The sequence below is a fragment of the Oreochromis aureus genome, linkage group 20 (assembly GCF_013358895.1).
Source record: "Oreochromis aureus strain Israel breed Guangdong linkage group 20, ZZ_aureus, whole genome shotgun sequence".
NCBI classification, from domain to species: Eukaryota; Metazoa; Chordata; class Actinopteri; order Cichliformes; family Cichlidae; genus Oreochromis; species Oreochromis aureus.
The window spans coordinates 11,526,961-11,551,192 of record NC_052961.1 but is presented as its reverse complement, the minus strand read 5'-3'; the positions used below and the strand labels follow the sequence as shown (position 1 = coordinate 11,551,192).

Genomic DNA, 24,232 nt, shown 5'->3' with positions numbered 1-24,232 from the left:
TTAAATTGTCCTGTGTTGTTTTAAAGCTCAGCTCAGGATCTCCCACAAGTACTAGGCTATAGACTCTCGTATAATCAACTGTTTGGTTCACCACTGGCCAAGAGCAACCACTTTTTCTTTTAGGTACAGCATAAAATCGGTGATATAGATTAAAGGTCTGCATGAATTAAATAGTGTTTTTGTAATATTTGGAAACATTTCAAGCCTGTTAAGATTAGAGATTTCAAATCATTTTAATTAGTGAATTTAGACTTTCTGTGTGAAATAAAAGAAAAACTTGAGAAAATCTTTTTAGTTGTTGTGTGATATATTTAAAGCTGTATCAAGTTAATTAAAGATCAGCAGTCGCTTATTTTTTAGAAACAAGCCATTTTAGCTGTCAGAATTGTTAAATGAATGTGGAAATCACAGCGTTTGACCAAAAATAGTTTGTGCAAGGATTTGGGGGATTAGATGGATCACAGAAATGTGTCCACATCTTTAGGCTACTGAAACCAATATCCCGTTACGGTAAATGCATTGGCCATAGACTCATGCAGGTTAAGCCCACTTTTTCTCTTTCCTCTTCATTTTTTTCACATCTCACAACTAGATTAATTGGTTTTAGTTTCCAGCGCGTTATCAGTTGACCATTTCCCCCTGGCTGCATAAGTTCATCTCTGCTTCACATTTGAACACACTTTGTCTGGATTTTCATCAAGCTAACATGTTCCCCGTTTCTACCCATGGTGTGAGCTGTAGGTCCACTCTGTCACCTTCTGTATGTCTGGTTATTATATCTACTGCATGAGACATACAACACATTATAAATTTCTCATCATCTCTACGCATTTCATGAATTTGATTACTGTCTGTGCATGCATTAACTGCATGTATGCTCTAGTATTTGTCTGCATGCTACAGATAGAAAGCATATATATCTTATACTTTTCTTCCTTCCTGTCTATTTTAGCAGACCTATGCTTTTATTTTTTCGTAGCCCATGGATATCTTACCTACAAACTGAAACATAATGCAGTTAATTTTTTATATTCCTTTAGAAGCAGTTGGAAAATTAGCTGCTTTAGGAAAAAAAATCACTGCTAGTTTTAAAAGGTGCAACAAATGAAAGCACCACACATTAAATGGTGTTCAGGAAGTCTTGAGAAATGTCCCTTTACTTAATAAAAAGTCACAATAAATGCAGGCATTTCTTCAAGGATGTTTAAGTGATCAAGATGTGACCATCATTGCAATTTTCATGTGGAAGTCTGCATCAAGGCAAAACCTCTTTGCATATGTTGTTTTTTGTTTTCAGTACAGCACTACTAATTTGTTTTTTAAATACAACGCTTTGTAGTGGATAAAAAAGCACATTTTTGCCTCTGTTTGCTTGACATTTTGTCACCTCAGTTGATGAAATGTGTCTGAGCTTATCTCATTTGCCTAACCACACTAATTTCTAAGCTAAAGTCTTTTTTCAATTTTTGGTCCAGCCCAGTGGACGGCTGTCATACAACATAATGATAACAGACACTGCCATAGACCTAATTCAGTTTCAGAGCACTTCTTACTGCACAGAGACGAGGGCCAAATATTTATCCACAGGACTGTTTGTTCTTCTCTGATTCACCTCCCATGTGTTCTAGGTATAGCTACAAAAGAACAGTTAGACTCCTCTTCACATCCATAAGCCATATTAGCCACTGAACTGTTGTGGAAAATGTTTGCATTCAAAGTTACTTTGGGTATGCACCACCAGCAGCGATTTGTTGAATGATCTATAGCCAAAACATTAGCTTGCTATTTCTCCACAATGTGGGCACAGATTAAAAAGAAAAACTGTCACTCCCAGTGCGCTCTGAGACAGAGACGGAAGAGAGAGGGTTTTGCGTTCAGGGCTCAGATATTGATTAAAGATTTGTTTTTGTCAGCCTTTCCAGTCTCATGACCCTCGCTCTCATCTCTAGGGTGGGGCTGGAGCAAGCTAGCATGACAGATACCCTTAAATTTGGCCCAAGTGTTTGCTTAGCAGCCAGGATCAGCGATAATCCAAACATCATCACAGAGAAATATATATATCTTTATACCCATTCGTCAAAGGGTGATGTAAATTATACAGCAGCATGCACAGACTGCCACTGTTCAGCTCATACATGGCCTGTGGTGGCAACATGAAAGCTGCAGACCTGTAGTCTCTATATTGAAAAGCATTCCTCTCCCCGTTTAGCCTTTTGTATGTGAGCTCACTCATCAAGACCTAGAATGTAATTGGCTCCAGTGTGCCAGCTCAGCTCAGCACATCCTCTCATGTAACAAGCTCTGGTATCAGCCTGTCTTGCACTTTAGTGTTTTACAACCAAATAGTAGTTTTCTGTGGATCCTTCTCTTGGCTAATGTACAGGCAGTCATTAAGGCTGCTGTTTAAACTCCAAAATAAATATTAAACCTTACAGGGGGGTCCATGGGAAAAGCAAAGAAGCAGAGTTGTTTATAGACTTTGATCAACTTCTGGTTAAGAAAAAAAGAGCTACATTTACATTTTCAAAGCCAAATTTTAGTGGGTAAGTTCCTGTTTATCCACTGATCAAATCAGGCAATTTGATTAAGAAGAGCTTGTCTATATTCTCTAAACCTGCTAGGCCCCCTCAGGGCTGTTTTTGTATCACACACAAACTACAGGATATATACAAGATATCCATTCCACATTCCACAATGGACAGATTTTTAATTAGTAAACAATACTTTGTAGCAACGCTCAGTTTCTCCTTTGCATCAGTGGAAATGCCCGGTGGAAGAAAGACATACTGTAGCTGAAATATTGTTAGTTCTGATAAATAGCAGGTGACAGAACAAAAAGACTTTAGAGTTATTAGAGTGCTGTAAAAGGAAACCTCAGTAATGAAGAGTTCATTTTTGTGTGTTTAAGAGCCTTGTAAGAAATGTTTTTAAAAGACCCCATTCAAGTTAGACAAGGACTCCCAGATTAGAGAAGGCCAAAACTGAGCATCTGAGGAAGTGCCACATCTAAAAAACATGGTTTATTTAACAGCAAAAAAGCATCGAACGCCGTTTGAAACATGACCGTAGTTAACCTGTTCGTCAAAGAAATACAGTCATTCATATGTAGAAGAAAACCTGGAGACAATAGCCCTAAATATAATCTGATGTTTTGGTACTGTAAGGTCTCTGGTGTTTTTGTACCTGGTGTTAATAATAGCTTCCACAGTAAATGCCTAGTTTCTCTACAGTTTTATATTAAAATGAAAAAGAAAAAAAAACATTATCACCGGTCCACTGAATGAATGATGTTAATGTCAAATACTAAATAAAAGCAGCAGAATTTCTTTGTGCTTTCTGTCTGGCTTAATTTGGACATTATGAAGATTTAGTATTAAAGTTAATAAAGCTTAACCCATATCTTTTCACATAGATCAGTTAGTACTACTGTTAAAGGTTTAGTTGCAAATCCTTTGCTGTCAATGAATGTCTGAAATCCACGATCCGTAGACATAAACAGATACTTGGCATATTCCCTGGAGATGCTCTGCCAGGTCTGTATTGCAGCCATACTCATTTCTTGCTTGTTTTGGGGACATTTTGCCTTCAGTCTGGTCTTCAGCAAGTGTAACACATGCTCACTTGGATTGAGGTCAGCTGACTGAATCGGCCAGTCGGAAACATTACGCTGACTAAAAGATAGTGAAAGTCAGCAGTTAAAGCCCACAGAGTGTGTCTCATTCAAATGCATTGTCCCAGGGAAACTGTTCTAAATGCACTGCATGTATGATATATTGATTTAAAATTAAATACAAAGGATTGAAATGATACTTTTTCCAGTATAAAATTAAGAATTGTTAACACCAAAATAAAAATGGCAAAATGCTTTTAACATTCAGAATGTTTACATGTAGCACATTAGTAATCTAATCATTCTCCAGTTTGGTGGTAACCTGATTTCAGAGGCATCCTTGTAAGGTTAAGGGATTAGGAGAGATCCAGTTAACACCTTGTTAGTCCTGCAGGGTTTACATAGGTTGCTTTGACGCTTGGGGGGTTGTTAGCTGACAAATACAAGACTGGCATTTTCAAAGTAAAAAGCAGTTATGTTGCAGTTGTGTCACCTTTTCATGTGCGCGGCATACTGAGCCGAGATGCTTTTTGCATAATTCAGTGGTCTCTGGCAAAGTTGTAGAACCAAAGGTGCTTTGCTCGAAAACACGTTGTGCAATGACCGGTGTGATTTTAAGGTTATGAAATGATTAAAACCAAGTGGGAGATTTTATTACATCTGTCAAGGTCCTCTATGCTGTTCTCATCCAAAATATTTCAGCCTGCTGGCAGGTTGAGCAGACATATCCTCTTACAGTAGATTTCTATCACAACTCTCTCGGTGAGGAAATCCTCGACATACTTGAGCCTGGTGTTGATGGTGTCATACGAGGGTGTGCCAGAGGGGAGCATTAACTCCCGAATAATCTGAGGAGAGACAGACTCTTCGTATGTACGGATGTGAGCTTTAAACAGCAAATCTTTTAGGAAGGGCGATGGCTAAGACTTTCTACTGACCTGTGAGGTATCAGAGTGTGGATTTAATGTGTTTTTTTTTTATATCTGTTTCTTGCTCACATTTGAAGTTGTTGCTCTGAGAACGAGTATCCACATAAAACAGCTTCTTTTCATCTTTTGTCTCTGCCTCTGATCATTCACTTGCAGCATGTTATCTAGTTTTGACAGTGAAACTACTCTGGTGGTACCTAGGAGCAGATGCTGTGTGCGATTCTTAATTGGGTGAAAAAAATCATTACAGATACCTGTGAAGCTCACATAAAACAGGGTCTGCATGAGTCTACATGTAAAATAATAGGTACAGACGGATATAGCGGATACCACAGATATGCTTGCATTCCTTTGGGAGCGATGACGTTCCACCTTATGGATTACGGTATTCTTGGGCTCCATCTCTATGGATCAGCTGAGTTGAATTTTCTATATGGATGTTTCTGGGCAGTTGCACTGTACTCTTTCAGAGATATACAGCAAGCAGGCTGCAGACACTTTTGGTATAGTCTCATAATGAAGTGCACTACTGGATTATTTGTATTGGCTTTATAGTGGTGTTTTGCTTTGGTTGAACTTTTTCTCTATTTGTCTGATATCAGCTACCCCAGGGATCCATAGTCAGCACTCATATTCAGGCTTTTTTTTTCAGTCTCCCCCTTTACTTGCCCATTACGCCTAACCTACAGTTATATAAATGTGAAAGAATGCAGCTCAGTCTGTGATGTTTGCTTCTTGTTCTTCTATATTTTCAGACTATATTGCATTACGGATAAATGCTGTATTTTGCATTACCTTTAGTGAATGTATTTACATTTAATTTGAACTCATAAGCACTGAATAACAGATTTATTTTCACATGCTGGGACATTACCTGGATTAAACAGCTCAACATCCAAGATTTACAGTGTAACAGACTTTAAATCCATTAGAAAAAAAGAGAGAAGAAGCTTAAAGTCTATATGAATAGAGGACAGGAATAATGCAAACTTTACTGGCAGCTACAGATACTAGACACTTCTTATTTTTGCCCTTTCTTGATTGTAGACTGTTCTCAGCCTTATACAAGTCCCCATCCACACAAATGAACTGTTTCCTTTTTCCACATAGACTATTCAGATTTTGTTCCATCTAATTGTATATTATTGTTACTGATAAAAATGGATACACTGACAACTTCTCCTGTTTTTGTTTAAACTTATTATCACTTGTAATATCCGTGCTTAGAATATTCTTATTTTGTATGTAATTTACAACTTCTAACATATAGCTGTTTATATTAGATTTCTTTATGATATTGTTAATTTAATCTGTTTTTTTTCGCTCCCTAAGCAAATATAATATGTCCACGCTTAAGTTATCTGCATATTTAAGCAAGAAAACAGCGATGGAATGAAATGAACATTTGAATGCATCCATGCAAAAGGGTCTACTGTTTCCTAATTCTTGTGAACTGATTGTGAAAAGTAAATTGAACAACATACATTATGATGTAAGCATTGGGCCTGGTAATTGTAATTATTTCCCTGAGTAATATACCACATTATTTGTGCAGCACACAGATTCCCAAATCCCCATACACTATGAAATCACTCAAGGGTGTTTATTGTGTCTAAATAATGAATAGATACAGCCTTTACAAGTTGACAGTGAAAAATTTCTGGTGAGCTCCCCTGATAGAATGCATTTCACAGTAAAATAATTTAGTCGACCGCAAAATAAAATGTATGCAACACTCTATCCTTAGATTAATTTCCTAATTCAGTTGGGGATAGTTGTTTTACTGTCAGCGTTTTGCTGCGGAGAGACTTGCAGACTGATAAAGAGGGACATGAGCAAGTCAATAAGGTAGGTGAGCTTGTGCTAAATATTCTTTTTTGTCTTGCTCTTTTTGTAGATGAACATGGACATTTGAAAATATACCTGCCCAAGAAGCTGCTTGAATGTCTACCAAAATGCACGTCGCTGCCAAAGGAGAGACACCGGTGGAACACTAATGAGGTACGGACAGCACTGCTAATCATACCTCTTTCCACTAAATCCATCTCTCTTCAAAGATAGCCGTACATAAGACGCGGTTCTCTCGGGCCCTTTCCAGACATATAAATCATATGAAATCTCTCTGAAATAACAACTGCTACCTGTGATGTTCACTGTTACACCAAAATACATTGAACAATGCTGGTGTACGTTACATGCTTAAATATGACATATGAAGATAGTGTAAGTGTGATTTTTAAATGTACCTATTAGGGTTTATTTCTAGCTCTTGTGCTCCCACTTCACATTACACCTATTTCAGCATGTATTATAACTTTACAGGATTTTATATTTGCATTAATAACTATATTTGAAATTTAAAGTCCATCTTCATCTTATATTGACACACAGTTTCCTCTGATATTTTTTTAGATGTACTTTTGCCAACAAAGATAATTCACTGGTTTCAGTTGCAGTACGTTGTGCGGTGGATTTTTTTTTATTTAACCTCACTTTTAAACTGAAACACGTCTCCGAGTCTGTAATTTGTGTTTACTAGAGATTTGGCACGAAAACCCTGTTTGTTAATGTCACTTGTAAGTTTTATTCACAAAACTTCACCCAGCGAGTTCAGCAAGCAGCGAACACGTAAATAGTGTTTTGCACTGGCAGAATGAAAGTGTTTCATGTTTGCATCACATTAGGTAAGGATGACATACCACATTGTACTTGTTTCCATTTAAATGTTTTGCTTTTTAAGATGTTAGAGATGGCCTTTGTTTTCCTTATCCTTTACCAAGAGATCAGACAGTTTTTGGTCATCATTTATTTATGGTGCTAGACATTTAAAAAAATATCATTTATACAGGAATTTGAAGTCTCTCTGGAAAGTAATCAGTGTTTACCAGATCCCGACCCACGTAGACACATCCCAGATTAAAAAAATAAAGCATGCTAAAATGTTGAAAACAATAATAAATGTAATTTTCAGCAATCTTTATGATCCATTATCCGCAGCGTAATTGATTTGCTCTATGGCAGTATTTTAGAGCGCAGACCAACGTCTACACAAGTCTTAAACACGAGTCCCTAACAGGGACTTGTGTTGCTTCATTTGCCTCGGAACTCATTTGTCAGCCTGCTCTCTTTCTCAGGGGATACGTTGATGAATTTATCGCTTTCATTTTCACTATTGATACATGAAAAACTTTCTTCTTTACAGAGAATAACTGGTAGCAATTAGATCTAAATACACTCCATGACAAATCTTAAAACCAATATGCAAAAATCAACCATCCATGCTCTTGATTAACAAATTGTGACCACATAAATACAGTCATCTGCAATGATGAAAGTTAATTGACTGAAAAACAACCAGATGATAAGGCACCAGACAGGCCCGTTTCTTAGAAAAAGGATATTCAAAAAGACAATCTGTCAGTAACATACAATTAAATATTATTTCACAGTGACTTTGTGTAGTCAGTCTTTTCAGAAAACATTTATGAGGGTATTAAGATATCTAACAGCGCTGATTAATACAGTAAGACCTAAGCATCTTTCCTTGTACTCATCACTTCCATACTTGTGACTTTTCTTATACCTCTCTTCCAGTCTTCATTAAATTCTCTATCATATCTTTCTCAATAGCCCAGCTGTAGTTATAAAAAATGTACTATGTGTGTGTGTTTCTAATTGGCTGGTGTTGTAACTTGTTTGCCCTGTTTGACCTGCATTGTGCTGTAAGCAGTCTAAATTAATTAACATGGCTTTGAAATTGATCTCAAAATGTAAGTCTAAGCATTTGCTCATGAACGCTGTCGGCCACAGTTGTTAGCATGTCTTGTCATTTATTACCAAATTAAATCATAACAGACATATTTGAGAGAAAAAGGACCATGTTGTGTTACTGGCCTGCATATTCCTCCGTGGATTCTTGGCAGGATGATAGAAAATTGTGGGGGGAAAAAAAGAAATTAGCAAAAAAAGATGGTTCTCTTGGTGTTGTGGTATGCATGCCAATAGTGTTTTCCAGGGCTGAAAAGAGCAAGGCAACCTTTCCTTAAATCAAGGACATTTCTTTATTGTGCAGACCATGCAAATCAGAGTGTTTGGGCCTCACTGGTGGCAGACAGGCAGGAAGGGAGGGATCAGAGAGGCTCTTGTCGGTGCAATTGTGTGACTCTTAGTGAAAGTGACACCTCATCAATTCTGTGCATATTTTTGGCACCGGCTCAGCATGCTTAATGCACTAATTTCCCACATTTTATGTTTAAGGAATATGAGCAGTTTGGTAGCTTGGCTTCTAATGTTCATTTGAGTCGTTATTGTGCAACGTACCCCTCAGTTATTTTTCTTTCATAGCACTCTTTAGGCTGGAAAGTTTGGCCTCTTGTGGGAAAACTACAGCTATAGTGGGTTATAGCTATAGCCCACTACAGCTGTAACATGCGGTCTTTAGAAAATGTACTCAGGATCCACAGGTTAATTTTCCTCTGTGAAATATCCAGAGCTATGATGATATATTGACTAATCCATCGTCAGAAAGTAACCGAGAGCTATTTGCCTTATTGATTGGATGTGTATGTCATTTTTAAGCAAAAAACCTTCTTGTTCCTTGACTTATAGGGTTCTTGTTTTATGCTGTCATTACATGGATAAGTTTAGATTGTTGAAAATGGACAAAACAAGATATTTAAATTCATTTAAATGCACTAATAAATAAACATCCTAGGTTTGGGATTTTAGTCTGTTGTTAGGTGTTTATGAGTATATATTATAATTATAATATAATATATATCATGCTTAAATAAAGTTTTGTGGTATAATTTAGATGTTATTATTGTGAAACTATGGGTGTTCCCATGATATGGGATATGATATGATGCTTTTATGAGGTGCTTTAGGTGTAAATGCTACAAATAGGTCATTTTGACGCATTGATGTTTGGTTCTTTGACAACATGGTGATGTTATAGTATCTGATATAGATAAGAACCTGCAGGAACCTTAGCTGCACCTCTGTGCCAGTTTCAGCTCCTGATTGTTTCGAGTTTGCAAACAAACGATTAGAGATTTTTATGTAAGCTAATAAAATGTGTGCAAATATTCAGATTTTTAGGGCTTTTCTTGTTTTATCATAGAATTACATGGACAACTTTGGATTGTTTTGTCCACTGTCTAAATAATGAGATTAAAGAAATGGGGATTTTTGTTCTGCTTTTGTAACAACACAGAACATTAATTTGATATAAATCATGTAATTTGCTGTTAAATCATATCAGCTGTAATTTGCATAATAGAATTTATTTAGCATTTTGTAGTACATTAATCGTGTCTCTTATTTATGCACATCCAAACATCTGGTGAACCTCTAATTTTGATTTATTTCCATTCCTAACATGTCTTAATAACTACTTATAAGTTGCACCTAACATAAAAAGGAATTTTTATAAAGCAATTGGTTGTTTACCCTTCTTGCAGCCCACATCTCATTAGAGTTGTATGTTTTGCTGTTGTTTAAGTCTAGGATTATTCTGTTTCAGAAGCACACTTCACACATCTCTTTTTTGTGTGTGAAAGTGAATGAGGATGCAACTTGCTGGTTGAAAACTTTAATCTGAAAAGAGAGTGAGTGGGGGCTCTGGTGTTGCCAGTGAGGTGAAGCGAAGCTAATGTAGAACTATTCATTTCTATCATTCTCATGATTCCCTTGTGTATTTTCATGAGAAGAAGGTGTGCAGGAATACATTTCAAGCATTTACTGGAAAATTAGATAAACCAATCGAATCAAAATTCAAGGCATAGGATGGAAGTTTAGAAGGTTGAATGGTACCCTTGTCAGTAAATCACGAGTAGCGTGCAAGGTACGGATATGCTATCAGCCTTTAAATTATCAATGGGAAAGAAGTACCTGGCTGCTCAAGAGAAAAACATGTTTTTACTGAAAGAAATGGAAAAGGAGGTTGTGATTGAAGTAACACTTTTTTGTGTTGCAATAATCAGTGACATTTCTGTGATTTCTCATCTGTCAAAAATGATTCAAGATCTTAGCACACTTTATAGTGAGCAAGTTGCAAAAGAAAACAGAAAGACTCCCAATGAGTCTATACTTACTTTATTTGAGCAACTGCTTTTTGAGGCTCTCAGGTTAGACAGAGGAGCGAATCTTCACAGAATTCCTCTCAGGTCTACAGCCAGCTGCTATTGTCTGTTTGCTGCTCTGGCACGATGACCCCTATTTTGCTAGACATTTCTGTTGAGATTAGAATCTTTTTAAAGAAGGACATCTTGCACAGGAAGGGCTTTGGGCTTATATCCTTTTCAAGATCAAACAGAGTCAGCCTGATGTTTGGTTATGCTGGCATGGAGGTTTCAGTACTTGAGTTGTGTTGGAGAATTGCTATTTTACCAGGGCTATTTCCCAGATGGACTTTTTGGGGTTTTTTTTAGGTTCACTTTGGACTTCTGAATCCTATCATTATAGGATTCAAAGCAAGTGTCCATTGGGGAGCTACCAGTAAAACAAAGGAGCTGATTTTATTTAGGATTGACTTTTCTGCTATACTGTTGGACTTTTTGGTCTAAATGGCAACATTTATGATGTGCTATTGGAGTCTTAAAGACAAGAGTGAGTACTATTTTCTAGACCACAACACGTTGAATTAGATCTCTCAGTGTTAGCCTCCTTGGAGAGATTCTGACTTTTAATAAGTAGTTCAAGTGTGACATTATAAAGCATTGACAAACAGAATAAATTTGCCAATTGTAGAGAGAGTGACTATATTCCTTGTCACTCCACGTTGAAAAGCCGAGGCAGAGGAGTACGGCATGAAGCCTTGGTTGAGGGAGGACACTGGGCCTAAGCTGGTGTGACACCCTTAGCCTTTAATGAACGGCACAACGCTCTGAGTACTGTGAGCTTCCTCTCAGCTTAGAGGGGACTGCTTCTGAACTGGTGCTGAACCAAAACAGACAAGAGAGCATCAGCTCAGGCCTCCACCGGCCTGCTACACATTTAATGCCCCTGTCGTCAGGAATAATCCTCTCTGCCTCACGCCGCTGCCAGCAGCAGCGCAGCGTGGTGCCTACATGCAATATGCCACCGCTCAGGACAGAGCAGGAGAACCAGTAGAAACACTTAGTGGACTCACCGGGCAGCGGGCGTAGCAAGCAGGGAAACAGTGATCACAAACCACAATAAATGAAATTAACTGCGATATCAGATACACTGTCAGTAACACTATAAGATAGGTACAATAATGACAAGCACAATTGGATGCAGTGTGGTGTAATCATTCACTCCTTATCTCCGACTAAAACATAATTTGTGTTAACCCACTCCATGCCACTGTGGTATCTTGGAACCTGCTGCTATGATTTTACACAACAATGCCCTTGCTTGAATACAATTACAGAGGGGAAATGAATCATTTTTTATGAATTCATTTGTTCTTTGAGAACTGTAATGATTCTCTTTCAGTGCTTTTTAAAAATATTTTAATTTAAAATATGAAAGGATAGCACAGCGATAGCTCTAAATCTCACAGATGTATTATTGTTATCTTTTCCAGCAAAAGGGTCATTTTTAGCTTTTAAAACCCTCCATAATTTCATGCTGGTTTCCCTAGTCTGTTGGAAATAAATACCACAACCACCCAGCTTTGTGGCTTTCTCACTCCAACGTTATGCCCTAAAACGAAATTAATTTCAGAGAGTTTAGTTTGTGTGGGCTGGTGTCAGGTTCATGACCAAAAGAAAAGTTTTGGCTTCACTTGCTGTGCTATGTGCAGGCGTGTCAACTTTTTGCAGTTTTTGCGTGCATTTATTGTTCAGTCTTACTACACTCACATCAACAAATGGTCAAAAAAAATAATGTTGCTCATGCAATTTTATTAATGTAAGTCCTTTGGGCCACCTTCTTCTCTGACTGTGCCGTGTTCCAGCATGCAGCAGGGTTTCCTCCAGGAAATTGGTTAGCGCAGGTGGTAAGTGCTGGCCCCATCTAATCACACCCGTAGGTGATACAAGTCCAGCTGGTCAATAAAAACTTTAAACTAAGCAGCAAAGTGCTGTGCAGATTATTTATTGCAAAGGAAATATATGATGCTGAGCTGAATCAAACAGCTCTTGAAGCGACTCGTTCTGTTATTAGTGTAGTTACTAGATGACAGCTGAAAACATTGTTTGCTTGATTTCCCTGCTTTTTTAATAAGAATGATTTAACGTTTTGTAAGAATAGATCAGTTTCTCTCGACATTAGTGAAGGCACTCTTTATTTTAGATGATATTAGATGCTTGATTTAACAAAAACACTACAGGGAAAAACACCATGTGTCTAACATTATTTTGTAGATATATTAAGCAGACAGACCTCAAGTTAGAACTACTGTTTTCAATACTAGCTCAGCCAAACATAACAAAATAAATTGAGATTTTACTACAAGCCTCAGATTTTAACTTAAAACTCATGTTAAAAGGCTTGAACATCCCTTTCAGAATATCCCAGCCTCTTTGAACACTGTGTGAATGAAAGCTTTCTGTTATGAAATAGACTTACTTGTATTAGAGTGATCTGGTTACAAGTTATTTCATTCTTCATTCCTGGTTCTGATACATTTCAACCATTACACAGACCTGACCTCAGCTGTCAGTGTTTTCTATGGCCGCTCACCTAATAGAACACAAGGTTACGCTTGATTAAATGTTTATTTTTATTTGAGCTCCTTGCCATGCAAGGCTTTCTCTGTGGAGAGTAATTAAAATGACTCCCACCAATTGCAAATGTTTACAGAAATGTTCATTAGCTTCTCTGGGGCAATCAGTGAAAATTAAAGGTCATGCTTTTCCATCTATCTGTTTGTTTGTTGTTGCCTTTCTTTTCTTTGATTCTACTTTCTGGGTTAGATCCAGTGTTTTGTTTTGGGTTTTTTTCCCAGGGAGAGGTACCGATAACATGTCGGCGTGTCTAGGTGAGAATCTTTTAAAAGTAAGGTTCAGGTTTTATTTATATCAGCTCGTCATTGAACTACTCAGTTGAGGTTTAGATTGCAAAATGCCTCCGCAGTTTATTCCGGCTGCTCAGGGAGCACATTTATTTAGCCACTGTGCTGCAGTGTGTCAACTTTTCACTTTTCTTTTCAAAGGGTTTTTAATGGGAACACCCAGGATAATTTATGTCTGTGTGTGGCGTGGAATGATCCTATACTTTCATCTGCTGTAGTTTCCACTCAATTACAGTTTACTAAATAATATATTTTGCTGTGCTTTTTTCATCACATTTGGCTTGCGAAAGTAGACGACAGGAAGATAAGGAACTGGTGGAGTTTCTTTGGATGGCTGACTTCATAGTAACTTCCTGTGAGCTTGATAGCTTTACTGATTGCTAGTGTTGTAGCGTACTGTGAAGTGTCAATTGCGAGGCCACGATGTAGTGAGGCTGTTGTAATAGGAACCCACCAGTCAGGTCATCCAGGGGGTCCTGTATGCTACAGGAACTCTTTGCTTTTTCCTCTGGATGTGCACATCAAGGTAGGGGTCCTCAGTATCCTCTGAAGACAGGGGTATCCACTCAAAATTGCATGACCTCTATTGTAGCAGATACAGGTCACTCCACCTCCTGTGGGAAGCCTCTAAATTGAACCCAGCTTGTGTCTTCGATTTCTTTCTATTTCTCTCTTCCTCTGGTTTCCCTCCTTTACTCTTATCTTCTGTCTCTTTCCCTTTTCCCTCATGTGTTCACTGAGCTGCAAAGCTATTCAGGTATAGACAGAAAGATTTCTACCTTTCTCTCCGAATTGCTTGGTCAGGATTTTTCTGTGCAGAACCGTTTTGTAATGGAGTTTAACTTTATTTACTAGATAAAGGAAAATGAGTTCTGCATTTGATGTGCACATCTATGCTTCAATAAACTGTTATATTGTTCTATATACAGTAGATGTTCACCTACCTACCTGGCAGCCATGACTGGAATTGCGTTGTATTATTATATTCAATACCGTGATATTTTCTGTAATCTAACCATTTATTCTTGGAACTTTTTGAGTGTATGTTTTTGTTACTGAATCTGAATAATAAGCATAACTGAATAATACATTTTTCCACCGTGGCCGCAGGGTTATTGAACATGTCTATGCTCATCAGCAGATAAGGAGGTTGCCCATACTGTGAATGATTGGGAAGGTGATTCAGTGGAGTCTAAAAAGTTTTATTTACATAGACTGTAGGCAAGTGTCTTGTCTTTTCTTTAGAATTTAGAAGCTGTAACCAATTAAAGGAACAATGTTTCGTTACATTTCTCAGATAATATATTCAGAAAAAAGATATTGTATGAAAACAACATAATTTCCCTGATTTCAAATATCTCCAGCACCAATTAACTGATATGAAATTAACAACAAGCAGCTGCTTGCTATTTAAATTGGGGAGAAATTACAGGGATTTGGCCAAAATGGAAACAAAAAGAAAACCTAGACTCAAGTGGAGCTCGAAGAAAACGCTGCTGCTCACAAAGCGGGTACATCAGAGAAAACAAGTAATGAAAGGGACATTTGGTAACACATTGACAAGAGTAGATAAATAAGATGTATGGAAAGAGACGGCAAACAAAATTAATGCCAGCTTTACTCTTACCATTAGTACTCTGTGGAATACAAAAAATGTGGTTTAACATCCTTTGAGAAGTGTGTCAGGAGATTGCTGCATACAAGAAGGCTGCTGCTGCTAGTGTACGCTATAAAATTACTGTGTTTTGAATAATGCATAGTGCTTCAGATAAAGTATTGTTCATGACCAGTGCAATATTGTTCAGTGTGTGTACTTGATGCTTTGGGACCACCGCCTGAACAATTAAGTACAATACATGCTGACATTATAGTCTAAGAAAACAAGAGCAAGACACGGTTTGATTTTTTTGTATCGCAGGTTATAGAGAATAAAGTTTTCTACTTCAGCCTCAGACTATAAGACAACAACAATATGAACAACTGAACAACAGACCAAACAACTCTTTTTTTCTGGACTTTGGCCGCTTTTTCATTCATTCATTTGTTTCATTTTCAGTCCAGTCCTCGTACCTAACCATGACAATAAGGTGGCAGTGGTTGTACATTTAAGTAAGATACAACTGAAAACTGTACTTACCCAGATTGGCTGACTGGTTATTCGAGTAAAAGCTTCTCCACGAATTCATGCTCTCATAAAAACTAATGAGAGACATGCATATGTTTTCACATTCATTTCAGAATAATAGATGACTTTCACTCCCCTACTGTCTCTTTTCAAGTCGTATTTTTTTCTGTACTTATGAGCAACCTGATTAGTCAAACATCTCTTTACACATAGTGCTGCCAGAGCAGAAAGAAGCAGCTTTGCTCCAAAAGAGGCTCTTACTGTGATTAAAGTGGCACCTATAATTCTAGCATGTGTATGTAAACACTGACATCACACATTTAAGTTTGCTGAGATGTGTAAATCTACTCTGTATCACACACGCATTGTGCTCCCCGTGTGGATTGCTAGATCTACCATATGTTCTAACTGTGCGTACTGTAAGTACAAGTGCGGATGATCATTCAAGTAAAGTTTGCTTTATTTAAACTAGGTCACACTTAGGATACTTTCTGTTTTGACACCACACAACCTAGTTTTTCTAGAGCTGACACTGGCTTTACGATATAAAACTATTTGTGATGTATAACATCCTATCCAATAAGTGGACAGATAGTAAAGTAGTAGTTATTCCATTTCCCACAAACAGCCTTTGAACATTTGATGTATAGTTCTGTGCAAAAGTCTTAAATCATCACTCATTTCTTTGTATTTCTTCCAAGAAGCAGCACTTTGTTGTAATTTTTTAAGTGGTCTTGAGCAATCTTTTGAAGTTGTTTTCTTCGGACATTGGCTGCTTTTTCATCCATTCATTTGTTTCATTTTCAGCCCAGTCCTCAAACCTAACCATTTTCAGAAGAATCCTTTTTAAAAAATTAACACTTAACACTGACGTATGAATTATTCAAGCATAAAAATGGCACCATACTAAAGGGGTGAGCCAGTGTTGTGCCCACTCAGGCAAGCTAAATTTGTTGAATAAAAAAAGCCCACGCTAGCATAGTTTGGCAGGCATAAAATAGTATTTTTGCCCCAATAAGGTGATTCCCAAAGAGCTATTAGCTGAAAACTTGACATGTCTTGGCATAGTGTACACCAGCGGTCCCCAACCTTTTTTGCGCCACGGACCGGTTTATGCCCAACAATATTTTCACGGACCGGCCTTTAAGGTGTCGTGGATAAATACAACAAAATAAAACTAGTACCGGTACCGAAAAAAAGAAGATTTATTCATAACACACGTGAAAAGACCCAGGAAAACCGAGTTAACGATAAAAACGATAACAAAATAACGCTGAAAACCGATAAAAACCCTGAAAAACCATACATTTCACACCTGAGCCTCAACTCTCGCGGCCCGGTACCAAACGACTCACGGATCGGTACCAGTCCGAGGCCCGGGGCTTGGGGACCGCTGGTGTACACTGTATTCTTAAAAAAAAACTGAGAAAGCTTACCCTTCACTTGATATATATCATATACTGTTCGCTCGTCAGAAATGGTCTCAGTGGAAGGGTTTCTGTCAAGAAGCCTTTCTTAAGGAAGGGAAACCGGGAGAAAAGTCTGAGGTGTCAAATTACACAAGAACTGGCCTTAAAATCAGTGGTAGAAGGTCATTTCATATTGTTGCCAGGGTGTACTGAAGAGGCTAGGAGAAAGGTCCAGCAGTGAGTTTCTATAGCCGTCTGTAAAACATGGTGGAGGCTCTGTCATGGTTTGGGTCTGTACTTCCAACAGCAGTGTAATCTTGTGAGAATTGATGGAATTGGGAGTGCAGAAAAGTCAGATTTTGAACCATAATACAATACTGTCTGATTGGCAACAGCTTAATTTTTCAGCATGACAATGATCCCAAACTTGTAAAATCGTACCAGGGTAGAAAAGCACAATAAAACTTATCTCACAGAGTTCAGGCTCAGCAGTGTTAAAGAATGGAAGGTGGTCCAAAGAAGACCAAGTACTGACTTTCCTTAAGACTAGTTAAAACTTGAATTCAGGCTCTGTTAAATAATACTATCCTTTTTCAAGTTAGTCACTTACTTCACTTTTTATGTTCCTTGTATGTTCGCATGTTTTAATAAATTTTCGCAGCTATTTCCCATTTTCCTAGTTCAGACATCTCATTTTATCACACACTATAGGAGCCAATTGTTAAAATGCAGACTTAACCAGGCGTTGTTTTATAACTCAGTCATGTCTTTGATAAAGCATCAATCTACTGAAACATCGTCTGCAAAAACAATTCAAATCAAATATTATGCCTTCAAATTAAAGGTAGTTATGCATAATATTATTATTGAACCGAACCAGACTTTCTGAGTGTGTTTGCTATACAACTCCATAAATTCATGAGCAAGTTCTTTACATGACCTCTTACCCATTCTGCAAAAGTTTTTCAAGGCTTAATTATATGAGTAATATAGCCAATTACTAAACTTATCTAGACACTATATTTTTTTCAGTTTTATAATATTCTTGGTATTTTATACATCTTTTATTGTGACAGCACTGTTTATACATTTTAAGCTCACCAGAATCTCTCTGATGGAGCACATTCATCTGGACAAACACTAACTCCTTGTGGAAATCTCCAGTAAAATTGTGCCTTTGCTGGGCTGAGGTTTAGTTGAGCTCGCATTTGGAAGGCTTGCCCTTTCAGTTATATTTTTGTTGTCCATTTTTAGATGTTCTAAGTTGTTTCGTAACGCTTCATGTAGCGCAGTATTTGTTCGGCTCTATTGCTTGTCCCATTTTGTATTTCACCAAGGTTAAACAACAGTGCTGGCCGGCAGAAGCACACCATGTATCTTTTTATTTTTGTTGAGAGAGTGAACGCAGAGAGAGAGGCTACTTCAGCTATTCCTCAGAGGAAAGAGGATCTTTTTTTAGAGTATCAAAGGAGCACATCATTTCCACACAACAAAATGTAACATGTTCAGATGGAACTGAGGTCGGAAGATACTTCATCTGGCACCGGAACGGGGAGGCTGCCCTGACTCAGAGTGTATGTTTCACAGACGTTCTCCAGGAAATCCCTTTGATTGTTCTTTGGACTCAGTAGGAGGCCGGGCGTTTGGGTAATCAGTAGAAGGCCACATGGGTTCTTCCGATTCATGGCATCCTTCCTGCTTACCCTGCTCACTTTTTGGTCCATCTCTTTCTATCTCCGTCTCTCTCTTGCTGTCTCTCTTGTTGTGTGTTGGTCTTTGATCTCTAAAGGTCCTTGAGAATAAGGAGCCAGCAACAACAGCAGGATGGGATTCTCTGTGGGCCGGTTTGGATCCAAGCCCATCATGCCCTTTTCTATCTGATGGACAGCTCCAGGCATGACTATGCCTCTATACCCTGCTACAATAGTCCTTCATCTGATTAAACCCTTGCTCATTGTCAAAGGAGAACTAGAACTAGGGCTATCATTAACTTTGTTTGTAAGCAGCAGGGACGACTTTAAAATGTAAGCATGTATAAATCATTACATGTCTTAATAATTATTTTTTTGCTTAAACAGAAGGGGTGTTATGCTGTTTAACCTGTTTAATGGCACTAGACATTGTCTATCTAAATTTTTATTTTTAGATCTATTGCATGTGAGGCATTTATAAAATTAACAGACAAGGAATCTGAGCATTTGGCAGGCTGACATGACTGTGAATAGACAGCTGCTATTTGCTCTTGTCTAAAATCTGGCTATTTCATCCAAAGGCCATGTTGACTAACTTTGAAAATGTTTATGAGTCCAGTCTCAGATCTTGAAATGAGAGTGCTGTCAAATCACATCTATCCTATTTTAAATGAATATACTGGACTGAACAACATATTGATATTTTATGGCACAATTCTCTTATACTAAAGTGAAATAACAAATAAACAAACTTAATGCAAATAGTTGTCAAGCATGTCTGCAGACCTGAAAATACAATAAATAAATATTTTCTGAGTCTTGGGAGTATAAGGTTCTACTTTATTTTCACTGCTACTGTTGAAATATATCTTACTTTGTATCATTATTCCTACACAGGTCACCCTGACCTTTTGGATTATATATTTGTATTTCAGTGACTCACAGTAGTAAAGGTTATTCCCTGTAAGTTCATTGTTTTTTCTTATCAAAGCTGCCCATTCAGGCACCTTGTAGAATCCTGGTCCAGTAGGATTCAGACGTTTTTCGTTGGAAGTCCTTGAGCCCTTTTGTTCATCTGGGCAGTATATGAAGTCCCTTTTCTCTTTGAGATGTTTACACATCAATAAAACTGTCTGAATTTGAAAAATAAAGCTGACAAGGACATAATGATCTGTCCCACAGGTCCCAGATCCAGGGCTGAGCAAGTTCTCAAAAACCTTTTTAGCACAAATAAAGTTGCAGAATAAGGAAACTCTCAGTGGGTTTTTGTGATAGATCATTTATTCTCTTTTTTTCCAATGGTCCATTTTGTAAAGTCATACATAGGACACAAGTGAAAGAATCAACTTTGTGTGCTTCCTCTGTATTGTTCTAGTTAGTCACCTGAATGTCAGTTAGCTCCTCTGTGTGTGTGTGTGTGTGTGTGTGTGTGTGTGTGTGTGTGTGTGTGTGTGTGTGTGTGTGTGTGTGTGTGTGTGTGTGTGTATATATATATATATATATATATATATATATATATATATATATATATATATATATATATATATATATATATATATATATATATATATATATATATATATATATATATATATATATATATATATATATATATATATATATACATATATATATATATATATATATATATATATATATATATATATATATATACATATATATATATATATATATATATATATATATATATATATATATATATATATATATATATATATATATATATATATATATACATACATATATATATATATATATATATATATATATACATACATACACATACATATATATATATATGTGTATGTATATATATATATATATATATATTTCTCTGTGTGTGTGTGTGTGTGTGTGTGTGTAAAAATCACATCTAAGGACAAAGCAGTTTTCTAGTGAAGAATGAATTATACTAAACTTTGAGGAAAGTGGACACTCAAGTGATGAGTGACAGCAAAGTGAGGTGTTTATTTTATTATTCAGTGCTTTCTTTTGATTGAATTCAATTCTCCTGCATTTTTCTATATTCTGTGAATGAGCTGTATTTGAAAAATATCTCTGTCAAAGAAAGCTTATGGAGTTGCAGCAGAGGAGTTGATTGTGAGCTTCTCTGTCACAGGCTCTGTGTTGTGAAACTTTCAGTATACGGTTTATGCTGCTACTGGTGCTACAAAGAGTGGAAGGGGAACAACTTTAAACTGATCAGATACACCTTCCATTTAATGTAAAAGTCTTAATTAAAAAACTGTATAAATAATGATTTTTACCTAAAATATTTCTAGTGCTGTACTTAAAGCTACGCAGCATATTTAATCCCTCATATGTCAGAACTTGTAAAGCACTGAACCTGAAACTTACTTGAATGAATGTACCTTACAGATAGCCAATGTGGCTAACACAGCACTCTGATTCTTGCTTAGCTGTGGCTTTTACGTACTTTGACCAGTGACAGAAGTGGGAGCTGTCTTTTTCATCTTTTCATTTTAGAACACCTGAATGTCTTGGCTTAATATTTGGATATCGAGGTAGGAATAGTTGTAGCTTTTTATGATGATGTAAACAGGGTCGTTGTTTGACTCTACCATGCTGGTTGGTGTTGATTTTTTTGGTGAAAGACAGCAGCGTTTGCGTTCCAGCTTGAGCCTAAAAGGTTGAGGTGTCAACACAGTGTATAGCTAGAGTCAATAATAACCTGTCCCCCTCCCCTACCCTTTCTTCCACTCCCCTAGCCTGTCCTTTAGCAGAACCTTGAAGCACCATTGAAATTCTGCACTGCCTTTTGAAATCTCTGTTGATGAGGCAACATAGACCCACAGTGGCTCTGCTGTTCTCCCACTGCAGGGTATTTTTCAAAGTCATGTTTATATACTATAAGTAGAAAGGAGAGAAAGTGCTTTGATGGTATGTAACAGTGAAAATGCTTAGAAATCTCCCCTGGACTGGAGGCATGGACGCTTCCGTTGGGCTGTGCTTCCCGTATGACATGTGCACTTTCTCAATAGTGCATGCTGGCAACTGTTATGTCTGCATTTCATGCAGTGACTCTTGGGTCATATTATGTGTATCCAATGATGCGTGGCACACTGAAAAAAATGTTAATTGCAAATTCAGAATGGTACAGTGAGCTAATATATGTCTGAGCAGTCCTGTCTCATACGTAGTATATAATTATATGTAGTGGCAGAATGATGTAGCTTCTCAGTCTTGGAGGAATTCCATTGTCTGATTTTTGAAAAACATATATTTTACTTTATTTTATTTACTAGCAGTGTTTTTGTGAGATGTATTTTTCACACAAAGTGATTTTCTTGAATCTGGGAGAGAATTTTCTTCTCTTCTGGTTGACTGAGGAGTGATTTATGTTTATATTTGTTTTCTTGTGAAATTTCAAGTGCTTTATACATATCTCAGATTCTGTCAGATGAAAAAGGAATCTTCAAATGCAAATCTGATTGTGTTTTAAGTCTGCACTTTGCTGCTTTGCAGCTTATCTTTGAGAGATGATTGTACTTTACTATAAAGTCAGCTGCATACACATCTTCATTAAATGCGGGTTGATAAACCATGAATTCCTTCAACCACTGTTTTATTTCCATTTATTTTTGTTTGCCCGCAAAGTACATCAAATACACCCAAAGTGTTATCACGTGACTCTGATGTCTGATGGTGTCTCTGTGTATTGTCACTCTGGCGACCTTTAAAAAGACAATCTACTGTATTGAGTTTCCAAGTATCGTGTATAGTATGTGTAATTGATCATTAGAGGATGAGATATGTTCCAGTAAGACATTCCACAATGTGTTTGTGTGTGGGTTTGTGCGCATCCGTCGGTGTGTGTTAAACTGTGCCTCTATTGCCATTCATGTAGTGTTGGGGTTAGGTCAATATTATATTAGCACTGCCATTGCATTTTCCACAGCCCCATGAATAATGTAAAAGTTAGATATCCCTTCATACAAATACAGCCCATTATCGCTCTGTATCCTTGGTAGACGTAAGACGTTTCATAGTTTCTTCCTACAGATTTGATTAACCTTATTGCGTGGCATCAGCATATGGTGGCCTAAAGTTGAGATAGACCCCTTTCAGTGGAGAAAGAGACCTTACTGTGACCTTGTTGGAAACAATCAATGGCCTTTATCTCCCCCAATGCATAATAAATCCTACCAAAGGGATGGTCCACACATCCCTGTAATGTATTGACCTACACCACCAACATTTATCAACCGGACTTGCTGGCTAAATAATTTAGCTTTTGAGCTTAGACTGTACTTAGTGGCGCCTAGAACAAGTTTGGCCTGCCAAGTTAGATTGATGTTTTCCACATAAAGTAAATAAATGGAGGAATGGAACTTTATTAAGCCTATCAAGCAGAGAAACTGCAGTCCAACTTTTCATATCTCCTTGCTACACCGAAAATACAAAAACAGCATTCACAGGCAGGACCTGTTTTATTGAAAAGTTCAAACTGCAAGGTCAGCACCTGGGCATGTTTGCGATTCCACTAGCTCACCTCACGGACACTTCCGCTAATAAAACACCTACGCAGTTAGTGTTTGGAAAAGTCAGACTACTTTGTGCCCAGAATGTAACCTTTCATCTTCTTCTGATTAGCCATTTTATCTCAAACTTCTTTCCTTTGAAAAACACAATATATTCCAGTCTACTTGAAGACAAAGGAAACCTGAACCATGGCAGTATGTCTTTTATTAATTTTCTACAATGTACAGTAATGTCGTACTTACACAGTTTTTAACTCTCACGTCAGGCCCTCGGGTCATACATCCTTGAATCAACATAACAGCTTAGCAGAGTGAACCTGCTTTCTTTTAGAGCATAAACTACAGATCAAGGCATGAAAACACCCCAAATCAAAATTTTTTTCTTGAATACACCCTCATGTTCTCTTTTAGCGCTTGGCAATTTTTAGAAATATTGAATATTTTTTGTTAAAATTAGTAAAGCTGGTGATGCAGGCATTTATTTGTCAAATCTTTCTGAATTATCATTAGACGTACAAGGGCATCGCGTTCTTTAAAAAACAATAAAACAAAGCTTTGAATTCTGAGTCGTTAGAGGAGAACAGAAAATTCATATTCATATTTTTCAGTGTTATTTCTTTGCTTCTTTTCCCAAAATCCCCACTTTTCTGCTTTGCTCATGCTCCACTCCCTCCCCTTGAATATTTGCACTCTGTATTAATAAGAAATTGATGTTGCCGATGACTTTTAGTAAAGCAACCCCAGATTACCATACTCAGCATGAATACTAAACAAGAGAAAGGGACATGCTGAACCTTGATCCAAAATCTGCCTTTAACCAAATCATATTTCCCAAGATGAAAGAGGGAATTGTTCTGATAGGCTGATCAAAGCAGTGAATTTCAGTGTACTATAAAGGAACACCTGGAAACCTAATGAAGAATTCTGTTGGAGCAGTGAGGGCACTAGGCAATACATAATGC

The 24,232-nt window shown here is 37.3% G+C and overlaps 1 protein-coding gene across 2 annotated transcripts in view; it reads left to right on the top strand.

Moving 5' to 3' along the window:
* LOC120435358 (calmodulin-binding transcription activator 1) overlaps window positions 1–24,232 on the top strand; it is a 48,965-nt gene that overhangs the window by 6,050 nt on the left and 18,683 nt on the right. For both annotated transcript variants that reach the window (XM_039604812.1, XM_039604810.1), the window contains exon 3: window positions 6,437–6,540. In XM_039604812.1, coding sequence (XP_039460746.1) covers window positions 6,437–6,540 — 104 coding nt within the window. The remainder of the gene's footprint in view (window positions 1–6,436; window positions 6,541–24,232) is intronic.